The sequence below is a fragment of the Danio rerio genome, chromosome 14 (genome assembly GCF_049306965.1).
Source record: "Danio rerio strain Tuebingen ecotype United States chromosome 14, GRCz12tu, whole genome shotgun sequence".
NCBI lineage: Eukaryota > Metazoa > Chordata > Actinopteri > Cypriniformes > Danionidae > Danio > Danio rerio.
This window is the reverse complement of record NC_133189.1, coordinates 11975688-11990745: the sequence shown is the minus strand read 5'-3', so window position 1 is coordinate 11990745 and position 15058 is coordinate 11975688. Positions and strand designations below refer to the sequence as shown.

The window sequence follows — 15058 nt, the reverse complement described above, 5'->3', positions numbered from 1 at the left end:
ACTTGCTGTGCAATCACTCAAATACAGTTTTATTTACTCTTCACTTTCATCAGCGATGTCACACTCCCCAAAAAAACCCCCCACAAAACCAACCACAACCCCCCCTCTCTTAACTTTCAATGCATATTCAAAAACGTTGGAAATGTACAGGGAACATGATCGTTACTTAATATTAAAATATTCTTTCATTTTCCTTCATCTTAGTCTCTTATTTATCAGGGGTTGCCACAGCAAAATGAGCCGCCATATTAGAACATTTTTGGCATAAAACAAAATCTCATAATTTTACCCATAAAATATATTCTTCACTTTTTCCCACATAAGTTATGTTACAGCCTTGTTCCAAAATGGATTGAATTAATTTATTTTATAAAAATTCTATACACAATACCCCGTATTGACAATATCCCATAATGACAATAACCCATAATGACAAGATCTCTGCAGAGAATAGGATTATGTATATATATAGGTCTGGGCTCTGGCTGGGCCACACAAGGTCATTCACCGAGATGTTGTGAAGCCACTCTATTGATATTTCAGTGGTGTGCTCTGGGTCATTGTCCTGCTGGAACATGAACAGTCAACTCGGTCTGAGGTCAAGAGCTCTCTGAAGCAGGTTTTCATTCAGGATGTCTCTGTACATTGCTGCATTCATCTTTCCCTCTATCCTGACTTATTTTCCAGTTCCTGCTGCTGAAAAACATTCCTACAGCATGACGCTTCCACCATGCTACACTTTAGGGATGGTTTTAGCCTAGTAATAAGCGGTGCCTGGTTTTCTCCAAACGTAATGCCTGGCATTCACTCCAAAGAGTTCAATTTTAGTCTCATCAGGCCTGAGAATTTTGTTACTTATGGTCTAAGAGTCCATCAGATGCCTTTTGGCAAATTCCAGGTGAAGAGTGGCTTCCGTCTGGCCAGTCTACCATACAGGTCCATCTGTAAGGTTCTCCTCTCTCTATAGAAGAACGCTGGAGCTCAGACAGAGTGACCATCGGGTAATTGATCACCTCCCTGACTAAGGCCCCTCTCCCGAGATCACTCAGCTTAGATGGCTGACCAGCTCTTGGAAGAGCTTGATAGTTCCAAACATCTTTCACTTATGAATGATGGAGGCCACTGTGCTCATTGAAACTTTCAGAGCAGCAGAAATTTTTCTGTAACCTTCGCCACCCTTGTGCCTCAAGACAATCATCTCTCTGTGGACTACAGACAATTCCTTTGTCTTCATGCTTGGTTTGAGCTTTGACATGCACTGTCAACCCTGGCATCTTATATAGAAAGGTGTGTGCCTTTTCAAATCATGTCCAATCAACTGATTTTACCACAGGTGAACTCCAATTAAGCTGAAACATCTCAAGAATGATCACTGGAAACAGAATGTACCTGAGCTCAATTTAGAGCTTCACAGCAAAGGCTGTGAATACTTATGTTCAGGTTTTTTGTTTTTTTTTATAAATTTGCAACAATTTAAAAAAATCTTTTTTTACTTTGTCATTATGGGGTATTGTGTGTAGAATTCTGAGGAAATAAATTTAATCCATTTCTAAATAAGGCTGAAACATAAAAAATGTTTAAAAAGTGAAGCGCTATGAAGGCTTTCTGGGTGCACTGTATAGTCAAAGAATCCAGGTGTTTTGATGTCATAAGATTTACAAGCTTTACAAAAATGTTGATAATACCCTTGTATGGTTTTATTGGACTGACAAACTAATATGTACCTATGATAATATAATTTAACTAATTGTCAATTTGTTCACTAAAAATCATTGTTATTGTTTAACTATTTTAAGTTATGCTAACGGTAGCTTATGAGGTGGTAATCAGAAAGCTGTTGGGATTTAAATGAAATCTTTTTTGTTTTGTCAGCTAAAGGTGTATGAGGATGATTTTCAGAAGGAACGCTCAGACAAACGAATTCTTCAGAGGCTTCTGATGAAAAAATCTCCAGCTGAAAAAGATCCGGTTCTGGTGCATCGCTGCAACAATGATCAGGACCGTCCCAGGACAGACAGGCGGAAACAAAGAGGAGAGCAGCGGGGTGGATATATTTGTCCAAATCACCGTGACCACCAAGGCAAGCTGGAGTTTCCCTGAATGGGTTAAAACATCATAATAAAAGAATGTAAAAAAGCTAAATTGTGTCTTTTAACTGCTTTATTTATTTAATGCAATTTCCTCATTTTTATTGCATTACTCTGTTTTTATACTTCAAGAATTGTGAACTGGCTGACATATGTATTGTGTATAGTCTTAATATGAATTGGTCTCAACCAGTTTAATATCTGAAAGCATGAACCTCAAACAATTCTTGTCAGAGAGCAAATACTATAATCTTTATAAGCTGGTATATATTTTCCTGTTAGTTATTTTAAGAGATTACTAAGAGGAAACACATTTTTCTACACCTTCAATTATAAGGAAACAAATCCCCTTTGGAATGTTCTGATTTGAGCTCATTCTCAATGACTAACTAATTGTTTCCAGGATATTTGCTCTATTGTATTTACTCATTCATTAGAAATGTCGTTGTCCATTGGTGCACTTGTAAATGGCCTCTAATATAATACATTTTTTGTTATTAGATAAAATTGTCTTTTAAAACTGTTTTAAATGTTTTATTTTATTAAAATATACACCAGTATATAGATGTTTGTACTTTACGGTTTCTATTTCTTCTTTTTTATAGATGTTTGGATTTTGTATTTTATGTTTGTGAGTACTTATCATCAATGGTAAATTGATTCAGAGTAAAAGTTCTGTAATTGATAACAGCTATACTGTATTTTGGCTCTTCAGAGTAATAAAATATAAAAGACAAAGAATATTTAAAAACTATTGCTGCCTTGGTGTTTTTTGTTATTGAATAAAAAAATGTGTCTGAAACTTAAATGTGACTGACGTTTCAGGAATATTGTCATAACTAAAATAAAATGGGAGGAAAGGGCAACATTTCCCAGTTTGTTTTAGCTTCATTTGATGCACCAAAATGACAAACTAAAATGAATAAAAACTATATATTTATAATGAGTGAATAAATATATTTATTTATTATAAAACTGTTATCAAAATAGAACATTATAAATTAAATAAAATGTGCGGTTTTATGTTATAAATAAAAAAAATAAATAAATGTAATTCTCTAAAAATCATTTGATACACCAAAATGACAAACTAAAAAAAATTAAACTACAGTATATATTTATTATGAGTGAATAAATATATTTATTATAAAAATGTAATCAAAATAGAACATTATAAATTAATTAAAGTCTGTGATTGTATTTTATAATTTAATGATTATAATTCTATAAAAATCAGCTCATCAAAAGAAAAAAAACTAAAATATAAGGTAACACTATCATAACTACACACAAGGAATCATTTATTAAGCATTAGCATCTAGTGAAATTATTATTTGTTGGGAATTAACTCTAATAAATGTTAGTAAGCAGTTTATAACTGCAGATACAAATGCTGTATTCTTGACTTATAACCACATTTATAATGTTTTATAATTGTACTTTCATACTTTGTGACTGGTTGATTTTTCATTACTAAATTAGGTATTGCATTATTTTACAAACCATTTGTATTTAAGAGTAGTTGGAGGTTTGTGAGATCATTCAGAATAAGTTAGTAAATGATTAAACTATTGAAATTAAAGTTTCTATATCTTATTATTCAGGCATATGGTAATGCTATATAATGTTACTATGTATGTTAATAAATGCTTTATTAACTCAACTTCATCCAGTTTTGACCTGAACTAAAGTGAGGACTATTTATGCTTTATAAATGACAATTAAAGGCTTGTTATCAAATAAACAATAATCTTTGTAATCTTATCTAAAACATAAAATTACTGTAAAATAACAGGAGTGTCAAAATAGGACATCCAATTTGATAAAACAACAACAATATAATAATTGAACAATATAATAGGATGCAATGTTTAAACGGAACAGTCATCTTATTTTAGTTTTAGTTTGCAAAGATTAATTTTTTATTCGATATAGTTTCATTTGAGTATCTTTAAATGAATAGAAAGTACTGAAGTCGTTTATTTTATTTTTTCTGTTTAGAATTGAATTGACTCTTTAATTGTCATTTATTAGGGATTTATAAAGCATAAATAGTCCTCACTTTAGATTAGGTAACAAAACTGGATGAAGTTGAGTTAATAAAGCATTGCGTTCTGAACGATTTTGAGATATTAAGCTTCAATGTTTTTGCATTCCATATAGTAAACATTTATTTTTTTAAATAAAAAGTCTTATAAAAAACATCCCATAATGTAAATGAGTTTTCATTTAAAAAGAATGTCAAAACCTCAATTTTGACAAAAATATCAGATAGAACCTTATAATTCTAAGGTGACAAAATGCCTGAATAATAAGATATATAACTGTTAACTTTAATAGTTTATTAATCATTTACTAACTCATTCTGAATTATCCTAAAAACAACCAAGCATGCTTAAAAACTATTTTGTAAATAATGCAATACTTCATTTAGCAATAAAAATAAATCATTATTAAAATATAAAATTACAATTATTAAGCTCATTATAAAGGTGGTTATAAGTCAAGAATACATAATTAGTATCTGCAGTTATAAACTGCTTACTAACATTTATTAATGTAGATTAAATACTTAACAGAAAATGAATACACTATTTGCTAAAGCTAAATAAAAGGTTCATAGTGTGTAGTTATTATTAAGTGTTATCAAATATATGCATAGCAAGTACTGTATAAAGTTTCTTTTCAGGAAAAAATGTTTTTTCTTTATCATGATGTTGTCATCAGCAGGTGAATATGTAGGTCACGTTCCACACGTACTATGAGATGACAGCATGTTCCATTGTGTACAGTTCCATTTACAAAGAAGATTGCTCACAAAAGGAAATGCTTTTTTGACTTGGAATTTCCAGCATCATCTACTGACAAGCTCAAGACATTGCACCATAAGTGAAATACAATGCCTACACACCCTAGGATGTTTTTAAAAGGTGGTTAAAAATTAACCAGGAATCTGATCAGAAATACATGATGTATTAGAGGAGGAGTCTAACTCTCAAACGATTATAAATAAACATAGACTGACTGTAAAAAACATCAAAATCTGGGTAACAACAGCGTGAACAGCAGAGAGCGGGTATTACTTATTATTATTGTTATTATTATTATTATCTTCATGTCATTTAGATTAACATTAAAGTTCCTGTACTTTTCTCATTTACAAGTTTGTTTTTCAGATTTGCAGCAACCAAGACTCAACAACTTTCTGACGAAGACTCAACACACAGAAATCAACATCTTTCTGACTGAGGTGTGTGTTTGACTCCATGAACTTGAGTTCTTCAGGAAAATAAGCAAATTAAATAGACACCTGAGTGTGCACTTTTAGCTTCACTCCACCCTTATGTGCTTAAGAGTAATATGTCATTTCCTTTTAATTGCTCATGGACCATTGCTTCCAGGCACATTATAGCTCTGTTCCTGCACAAACAACCCAGAATAAATGTGCTATATTTAAAGGGGGCAAAATAAGAGCCAAACAAGGAGGTTTTTAGAGGATGGAAAAGGAAATGCCTTAGTCAGACAGAATGTAGAAGCAAAGTTGTATTTCCAATCTTTCCCTCTCGCAATGTATTTCTCTGTAACACATCATATAAAAACAGCTTTTTCTCTCTTTGTGCAGAGTTTAAGGTGAGCACTTGTCAAGAAAGTGAGACACGAAGTCCAAGGCACATCTGCAGAAGGCAAACTCCGTTTTCAGACATGAACAAAGACGTTGCTGATATTCAGGGCCAGTACAAGCAGGATGGGTATCTGACTGCGCTTCCTATCCTGAGTCCAGAGGAGCTGCAGCAGGCCCGCAATGCCTTTGCTGAGCTGGAGAGAAAACATGGTGAGCTTCAGTGAAACTGAATTTGAAATCTAAGACAGGTTTGGAATTGAAGTAATCAAATTATTCTCTTGCAGGCGAAAGTTACACTGCTTACAGTCTTCATAACATCCACAAGGAGTATGACTGGGTGATGGCCCTCGCAAAGCATCCTAGGCTTCTTGAGGTGGTCACAGGAGTTTTGGGGCCTGATGTCATTCTGCTTGACTCCAGATTTATTTGTAAATATCCAGTGGGCAGACAAGCTGAAAAGCAAGAAAGCAATGGGATCATCCAGTTGAGCAATACCTGTAATAAGGCAGAAGATTCCAATGAAAAGGAAGAAATGCCATTTGTGGCCTGGCACCAGGACATGAAGTAAGCACAATTACACATAATGAAATGAATTCTATAAACTCAAGTTTTAATTTCAAGTACTGTAAGCCATCATATTCTGGTCTTTAGGTATTGGGGTTTTGAGGGAGGCCCCGTTTTGTCAGTCTGGCTTGCCCTTGATGACTCACTTGAGGATAATGGGGCACTCCAGGTTATTCCAGGTAGGAACACCGTTTCATTGTGTCATTGTGGCTGGCTTGTAATGGGAAACGTCCGAACTTTCTTTGTTTTTTTGCCAACAGGAAGTCACCACTATGGTCTTTTACCCCATCACCAATCAAAACGAGCTGGCAACATGTTGAGTGTCAATCAAGAGATCCCAGAAGAGCTAGTGGAGACAGAAAAGGCCCTCTTATGCCCCCTGCTAGCTGGTCAAATGTCGGTGAGTATTTCTTTTGTCTGAAAAACAATATGCAGTGAAAGAATTGAGGTACACAGCCAGCCAATACTGAATATTAAATAAAATTACTCAATTACCATTTGGCAAAATCATACCCATCCTGTATTTTGGTTCCATAAAAATAAGTAATTTGGATATACATCCATAAGGACTATACGCATTTATTGTCTGATTTTTACCTCCACACAGGTCCATGATGGACTTTTGGTTCATGCTAGTGATCCCAACACATCTAACAGGAGGCGTTGTGGCTACGTGATCCGATATGTTCCGACATGTACTTATCCAATCCAGGTAAAAATCTTTCTCCATTTACAAAATGATTGCACTTGTACATAACAGACACTTTTATCGATTTTTTCATATTTATATTTATTTATTTGTATATTTATTTACCTTACAGGATCCTGAGCGCCCCAGGACATTTCCTGATACAGTGCTGGTCAGTGGTTTTGACAAATACAACCACTTCTCCAAGAAAACATCCAAACTGTGACTCATTAAGACAGGCTGTTTGCAGTAATTAAACTCTAACATTGTATATTTTCTTAAATAGACCTATAAAAGTAGACTTTGAGTAGACCTTAAAGTAGCCTAGCTTAACAAATTGTTTGTTGTTATTAACATCAGTTATTAATATTAATATTGACAACCTATCTACTTTGAAAGTGATTATATACAATATACTATACACATTTTTCATTGTTACTACACTAGAAGTATTTAAAAATGTATTTATCTTTCAAGCTTTAAAGAAACTATGTTTTATAGTATTTTCATCTGTAAATGTAATAATATATTTCTGTATTATTTGTTCTTCTGAATTGTCACATTCTGAACATGGAAAACCAAATAAACTGCTTAAAGAGGCCTATGGATGTTTAGGTCATTTGCTGCTTTTAGAAAATTTGTAGGTCCAAAGTTATAAAAATGACAGTATTCCACATACTATCAGACAAAAAGATGCATCCACTATCAGTTTGTCCAGTGAGAGTGTTACTTTAAATGTTGATGCATCTTGTCATTTGATACTTGAATTAATACTGACATAAAACAAAAATTAAAGAATAAACAGTAAAAATAGACGGTAGGACAGAAAATCCACATACAATATGTGTAAAGTAAAAAAATAAAGTATTTGAAAAAAAAAAAGCTTCTTAAATAGCAATAATAAAAAAATGCATTGAGTTAATAAGACTGCTTATATTTTAATGACTTGTCAGAATTTTTATTTTTAGGTTCTGAAATTTAACATAGCTGGTTATTTAAGTTGTGAATATTTGGTAACATTTTACTGGAAGGAGTGTTCGTAAAACTCTCATTAAATTTATAATCATGAAATGACATGTAATGGCTGTGAATGAAATTGGATGCATGCTCATGCAAATTGCAATTAAGTATCATTTGCTCAGTTATGACATGTTAAATGCATAGATGACAATGTTAGGACAAATTGATTTAAACAAATACATAACAATCTGTTATTATCTTTGAAGAGTTGACATAAAACTTGACATAACCAAGACAACAAAATTTGTCATAAATCTGTTGTGAACATGTCATGAAGTCATTATACATCAGAAATAACGTGCAAAACTTTGTTCAGTTGTAGATGAAATATAGGCTAAATTATAATTATACTCAACAAAAGGGACAGACAGAGATGAGTTGCATTTTAAAGCTGTAACATATATAAAAACAGGTGCAAATTTATATTAACCTCTGCATAAACGGATGGTATAAAGTGTAATGCTGTTCTTTCAACTTATACTGCCTTTGTTTTGGCTTTGAAACGTTCGATTACAGGTACAACTCCCTAACCATTAGACCACAACATGCACTGAAAACCCAAAAAAGTTAACTGAACTAAATTAATTGAGTAAACTCGTTGCCTCAATTTAATTAATGGAGTCTCCTAAAACTTGCATATTTAAGTTTATTTAACTTGACAGTTTTGTAGAATATACTTAAATTGATCAGTTCACAAAACTTAGTACTAAAAAAAAAAAACTGGTCACTGACTCGGAGTAAAAAAATATTGAGTGCGTGGAAATATGTTGAAATATGTCTACTTTTGCATCGATTTTTCAACTTGCAGATAATTGAGGAATGAAACTTAATAATGATAGAATCCAAAATGTCAAATCTTATTCAGGCAGCATACCAATACATTTTCAAAACATTAAGTTATCTGGACAATATGGAAGTCCTTAAGCTGAGCTTAAAATGCAAGGTTTCCCAACTAGGACTTAACAATACAAACAATTTGAAGTAGCTCCAAGGAACCATAGCTGCGTCCCAAATTGCATACTTATGCACTATTCTACGGCATTTTGTAGTATAAATAGTGTAAGTAGTGCGTAGTACGGAGGACGCGTAAAACTTCCCAGACGTGTTTTTGATATCGAGGACACAACGATGCAGACTTGAGCACCGAACTCACTCTGGAAGTCCCAGAAGTCGTTGCGACTGGAGGTGGGAAGCGCAGCATTTTATTTAGATTTATTATTAAAGTTCAGAGATATCACTGATTTATCTCAAGAGTTTCTCTAAATGAAACAGTGAATATAAACATTACCATGGACATCTTAATAAATAAATAAATACACTAAGGATGTTTATTTGCTGAAATTCGTATTAAAATCTGTTTTTTTATATTGTGCAATGTGTATTTATACTGTTTTTATGCATAGTATATATTATGAAAAGGGGAAAAACAATAAATTGTAGTATGAAGGCTGTAATGTTTAAATAATTTACCATTTAAAAAACGTGAAGGTCACATGACCATCAGGAAGAACGCAGCATCTCATTTCTCACAGGACGCGTTCTCTACCCTCGCGGTCTCCAGAGTTCGTTCTTCTGAGGACACCTGGCAAAACCGGTCTCCACAAGAACGCAAGTCTGCAAGGAACTGAGATACAGCCTTTATTTTTTATTTTTTTGGATGGTGAAAGCAAAAATCTTCCATAGGAGTGATTATAGCGCCTCCCGATGGTGAATGCGGCTATATTCATTGCAGGTATTATTTGATAGTTTGGTCATTTATTTCACTGATTTGGCAACGTCAAACGTAATCAGGAAAATGGTTTCAGTTTCTGTTTAGTAAAAAAAAAAACATCAGTGTTTCATTTAGGACAACACTACATTATGATTTTGAGCTCACTACACTTTAAATCTTAAGTTTATGCATTTTTATGGTACATAAGTTAAATTAATTCACGTTTTTAAATTATGGCACCAAAATGCAACATTTTAAAGGTCTGTTCAGTCAACTTTACTAAATTGTTTAAGTAAAGACAACATTAGGGTTTTCAGTGTGTGTCTAAAATAAATAATTTTTTTCCACCATAGAAAATCCACCATAGAAAAGCTATGTCTCAATAAAGTTAAACCTATAAAAATGACAAGCACGAAGAAAAAAATATCAATAACACTTTAAACCAACAGCACAAAAATAATTATATTGATTTTGAACTAATGAGTTAAGGTTTGCTCTAATTAAAAACTTTAAATACACTACACTATCACTATAATAAACTTAGGTTTATGTAAATAATTGCTACCTTAATTACAGATTAGTATATGTTTGTTAATTAATGTTTTAATTAACACCTTAATTTAAGATAATTTAACTCTATGAGAAAAAAACTGACCTGTTAATGTATCATTGTCATGACTTTACTTTAAGGGGCTCATTATTATTAACTCATTCTTAACAACTCATGAACCCCTGTATTTAAACGTAATGGTCATGCACGTCTGTCAAGAGTGTTTACATCAGAAAATATAAATTGTCACCTTGGAATTAAAAGGTTTTATCTGCATTCTGAATGATTTTGAGATTTTGAGCTTCAAAGTTTTTGCATTTCATAGCAAACAGTTTGTGTGTAACATTTGTTTTTTTTTTTATAAAAAAGTCTTAAAATGTAAACAACTTTTATAAAAAATCCCATTATGTAAATAAGATGTCATTTCATAAGAACATGTAAATAACTTAATTTTGACAAAAATGTCAGATAGAACTTTTTAATTCTAAGGTGACGAAATGTAGCAGAATGGAAAGGAAAAACACATTTTGTTTGAAAGAGCCCTTCACTGTGGCTGTACACATTTTGCTGAATGCACTTTTTGTCATTTTTCAAGCAAACTCAAAGAGCTCTATTTTGACGATCCATGCGCAAAGTGCAAAACGCAGGGCGCAAATGCATTTAGGACGTGTCAGAATCCACTTTTGCTAATATGAGGATGGAAAAATCCTTTTTGCGTCATGGCGCATGGTCTAAAAGGGTTGAGTTTATTTTCTTAATGAGGTATGGGTGTGTTTTGAGAATAAACTAAACCAGGCAGAGTCTCATCTCCCATTCCCTTTAAGAGCCAGTTGCGTCGTGCCATAGCACATTTGCTATTTACATGACGAACTTTGTAAGTGAAAAAACTGAACCCTTCACTTGAGAGAAAACAGTTAAACAGAGCAACTACAGCCCGAGAATGACAGATGAGCCTCCTCATTGTTTACTTTCGCTTTCACTCTCGAGAAACAAGTTAACAAGAGTCTGGAAACACGTTAACAGGAGTCCACAACCACAGCAAAACATATGTTGAAGGATAAAGATATTAAAACAGACCCAATCATATGTAGTCCTGAAAGGCTCAGTTAGATACGTGTGATTGATACATATGAACAACCTTTTGACTACACAAGTTCCAATCCTGTTGTTGACATAAATTATTATTATTTTTTAGATTAATTTTGGTTATATACTGTTTTGCTACACAAATATTAAAATCAATAATGTTTATAATGACACCGACACCAAAGGTCCGTTCTTCGTACCTCATTTAAATGATCTGAGATGATTTGACAAATCCTGGATCTTTTAATCTTGATAACTGATCTCTGGTTAATTTGGTTCTTCAAACAAGTTTGCGAATTAGATTAAAATGTCTGGATGAACTGATCTGAGATCACTTTGTGTGTTGGGAAGGACAGATCTATCGATTCTCAAAATCATGATCAGTAATGCAACGATTGGCTGACGGCACATCGGCGTAATGACATCAGATTAATATTCAATTATCCATGTTTAAAGTCAGGTATGCATCTTTTAATCTTAGATTTATCTTTGAGAATTTGATGTCTTGTATTGATCGTTTATGAACTGACTGAATGAATTGGTATAATACACATTTGCCTGACTATTAAATTGTTATGTTTGAACATATTTTGCTTACTCTGTAATTATTCATTCTAGTAGATTACGCTGTATCCTTGTTTCTGCACTTCCTTTGTCAGGTCAGTAAACGGACTAAAATCCAGTTGTGATGGAGCATTGGGCACTCTAATTGCATTTAAGGGATCGACTAACTCTTGATATTGATTCAAGTGTACTTAGGTGGAAAGGGCGTTAACTTCCGTCTAGGACAGCATGGAGTTGCACGACTAACCTAGATTGGGTACCCGACCTTTGTTTGAAAGTAATGTTACTCTAAATTAAGTTCATATGGGAAACCATGGGCTTGGTGAAACCAAAATTATTGTAGAGTACAGTAGTCGGTTACATTTATAATAATGGCCCTAACCTCTGATTGGAAATGATATTGTCTTTGCTCAAGGGTGTACATCTAGGGAGGACTATTTAAAAATACTTTAGAATGACCAAGCATGGGAACGGCCATCTTAAAGTAGTAGTCATCTACCTCTGTTTAATGTTCAAGACTGACAAGAGTGTGACAATGAGGGATGCCATCCGCCGGGGCGATCTCACTGAGCGACATGAGCACCCGAATGAACAAATGTAATAGTTACGAGTGAAGACAAAAGGCTCAAACATTTATCCAAATTATATATTGATATACTCTTCTTAATGTTTTATGATTGGAGTCAGATAAAATGAAAGATAAATATATTAATATTCTAAACCACCTCATATTCAAATTGAAGTCAGATATGAATTAAATTTAAAGTAAATCAAGATTATGCACTGGAAAGACCGAACAGGCATTGAACCTTCATCCACCAGTGGACACCTCCATTGGACCAACTGGGTGGACCTTACAGTAGATTCTTTGCTCTATGTCTGTTTTTTAAGATTACTATTTTGGATTTGCCCCAATACTGTCACTTCCCCCTAAGGAGGTAGTTCACACAAAATTAAAATATACTCACTATTTACACACCCTGAATACAAAAGAAGATATTATAAAGAAAGCTGAAAACCTGAAACCACTGACTTTCACAGCAGGAAAAACTACTATAGAAGTGAATGATTCAGGTTTCACGCTTTCTTTAACTTCTTGCATGTCAACTGAAGAAAGAAACTTTGTCTGGAGGATATATCAGCTTGAATGAAAGACCATGAACAAAGACCATGACCTACAGCTTAATCTTCCCTGTACCTCCATACATTCAACACAATTTCTCAATTTTATTGGAATCATCTAATCATCACCTCATGTAATTCAGTAAGCAATCTTGGACTAATTCTGAATGATCAGCTGTCCTTCAAAGAGCACATTGATAACACCGCTTGATCATCCAGGTTTGCACTTTGACCCTTCCAAACAGATCGTGCCGCACAACTTTTAGTTCAAGCTCTAGTCATTTGAAGACTGGATTACTGTAATTCTCCTTTGCAGTGAGCCCAAGAGAGCCCATGTGGCACCGGGGCCTGTACTTTACTTAATATAATAAAATACTGGTCGACTTTAATACCCACAACTTCAGGTGTTCTCCAAACAAATGGAAATGTCAAGCAGAAAGTTTTACAAACAATCTTCTTTTATTAGACTCTTGAAAAGATTTTAAAAATGTAATCATATAAAACATGTAATCCCTTACAATGAGTCACAAAACAATACAATTCTGTTTGTATAGTAGTTGTCAGTGGCCACTACTAAATCACACTCAATATGACACAGGATATACCAACATTTGGGAAAGATCAAGGAAAAAAAGAAAACACAATACTTCAATGCAAATAAAACCCTCAAACCAAAAACAAAGCACTTCTTACTACTAAAGAAAGATAAACTAACTGACACTCCAAATAAACCACCCGCTTAACAAACAAAGCCAAAATAAAACAACCCTCCTCATATAAGGCAATTCTTGTTGTTAATATCGAAATTGAAGAAGATGATGAACAATAACAGCAGCCATTCACAATTTACACAAACAAAAAACAAACCTACCAAATAGTTGGATTACAACACGTGCACACATCAAAAGAATGGGCACACCCTCGCACCATAAGCAAGCACACACACACACACACACAACCACACAATCTAACTGCATCCGAAACCGCATACTTCCATACTATAAATTATGCTAAAATCATTATGCGATCCGAGTAGTATGTTTAAATTAATAAAATTCAAAAATCAGTATGCGAGAAGTACCCGGATAACTTACTACTTCCGGCGAGATTCTAAAGTGCACATCCCATGCATGCTGTGCTATCCCATGATGCCCCACGAGCACATTCATGAACGGGAGAAAATCGATGCAACTTATGCAGGTAGGTCACAAGACCATGACAAAATAGCGGATGTTGTACGTCCAAATTCCATTCATACTTTTCATATTCATACTATATAGAACGTACTTTTCTAACGACCGAGTAGTATGTTTAAATTCAAATGCAGTACCTACTGTAGGCAGTTTCGGACGCAGCCTCTGGCTGTTTCTCAATATCATGTATGCAAAGTTCGGACTTGCATCCTTGGAAGTTCAGACTTGCCAAGTTCATACTTGGAAGAACGAACTACCGAGGACACAAGTACACAAGTCGGTTACTTTTTCAAATGGAACGGCAGTACTTTATAATGTCACTTACCTCACCATGAATTCACTGTAAAATGATTTAATTATATAAAGCACAACCCTGTCCTTAATAATATATTAATATTATAAATCTCCATTTTTGATTTAAGAAAATGTACACATAAATTCATATAAATGTTAAGTAAAATTAGTTATTATACACAGACACTTCTCTTTATCAGATATAATAAACTACAATGGTAACTATACAAGTATATACACAATAAGAAATAAACACATATACAATAAGAAATAAAGATTACGTCAAACAATTTGGTAAACGAATACAAACAGCGTACAACACGGTAACATAATTAAAGTAGTGCTGTCAACATTAGTGCGTTAACGCAAGCAATTAATTTGAAATAATTAACGCGTAAAAAATAAATTTATGCAATTAACGCAGTTGCAGGTTTATTTTTTTATTTCCTGTTGTGGTGGGCGTGTGTTCAACATGCAAGAAATATGGATAAGACCAAGGAAGCACTTTTTGAAGGGAAGTTTCAGTATAAAACGATTAATGTTGCATCACCAAACTC

The 15058-nt window shown here is 33.5% G+C and overlaps 2 protein-coding genes across 5 annotated transcripts in view; both read left to right on the top strand.

Moving 5' to 3' along the window:
* Positions 1 to 2958, top strand: part of si:ch211-153b23.7 — a 66511-nt gene extending 63553 nt beyond the window's left edge. For all 3 annotated transcript variants that reach the window (XM_073922555.1, XM_073922554.1, XM_001344090.9), the window contains one exon: positions 1873 to 2958. In XM_073922555.1, coding sequence (XP_073778656.1) covers positions 1873 to 2100 — 228 coding nt within the window. In that variant the 3' untranslated portion in view covers positions 2101 to 2958. The remainder of the gene's footprint in view (positions 1 to 1872) is intronic.
* A 1645-nt stretch (positions 2959 to 4603) lies between these two features.
* Positions 4604 to 7561, top strand: zgc:174917. Of its 2 annotated transcripts, none has more exons than XM_017359021.4 (8): positions 4604 to 5163; positions 5252 to 5337; positions 5710 to 5919; positions 5994 to 6273; positions 6361 to 6452; positions 6534 to 6673; positions 6881 to 6985; positions 7095 to 7561. In XM_017359021.4, the coding sequence occupies exons 3-8, from the start codon at positions 5790 to 5792 to the stop codon at positions 7185 to 7187; spliced, it is 840 nt and encodes a 279-aa protein (XP_017214510.2). In that variant the 5' UTR covers positions 4604 to 5163; positions 5252 to 5337; positions 5710 to 5789; the 3' UTR covers positions 7188 to 7561.
* Positions 7562 to 15058: the final 7497 nt, after the last annotated feature.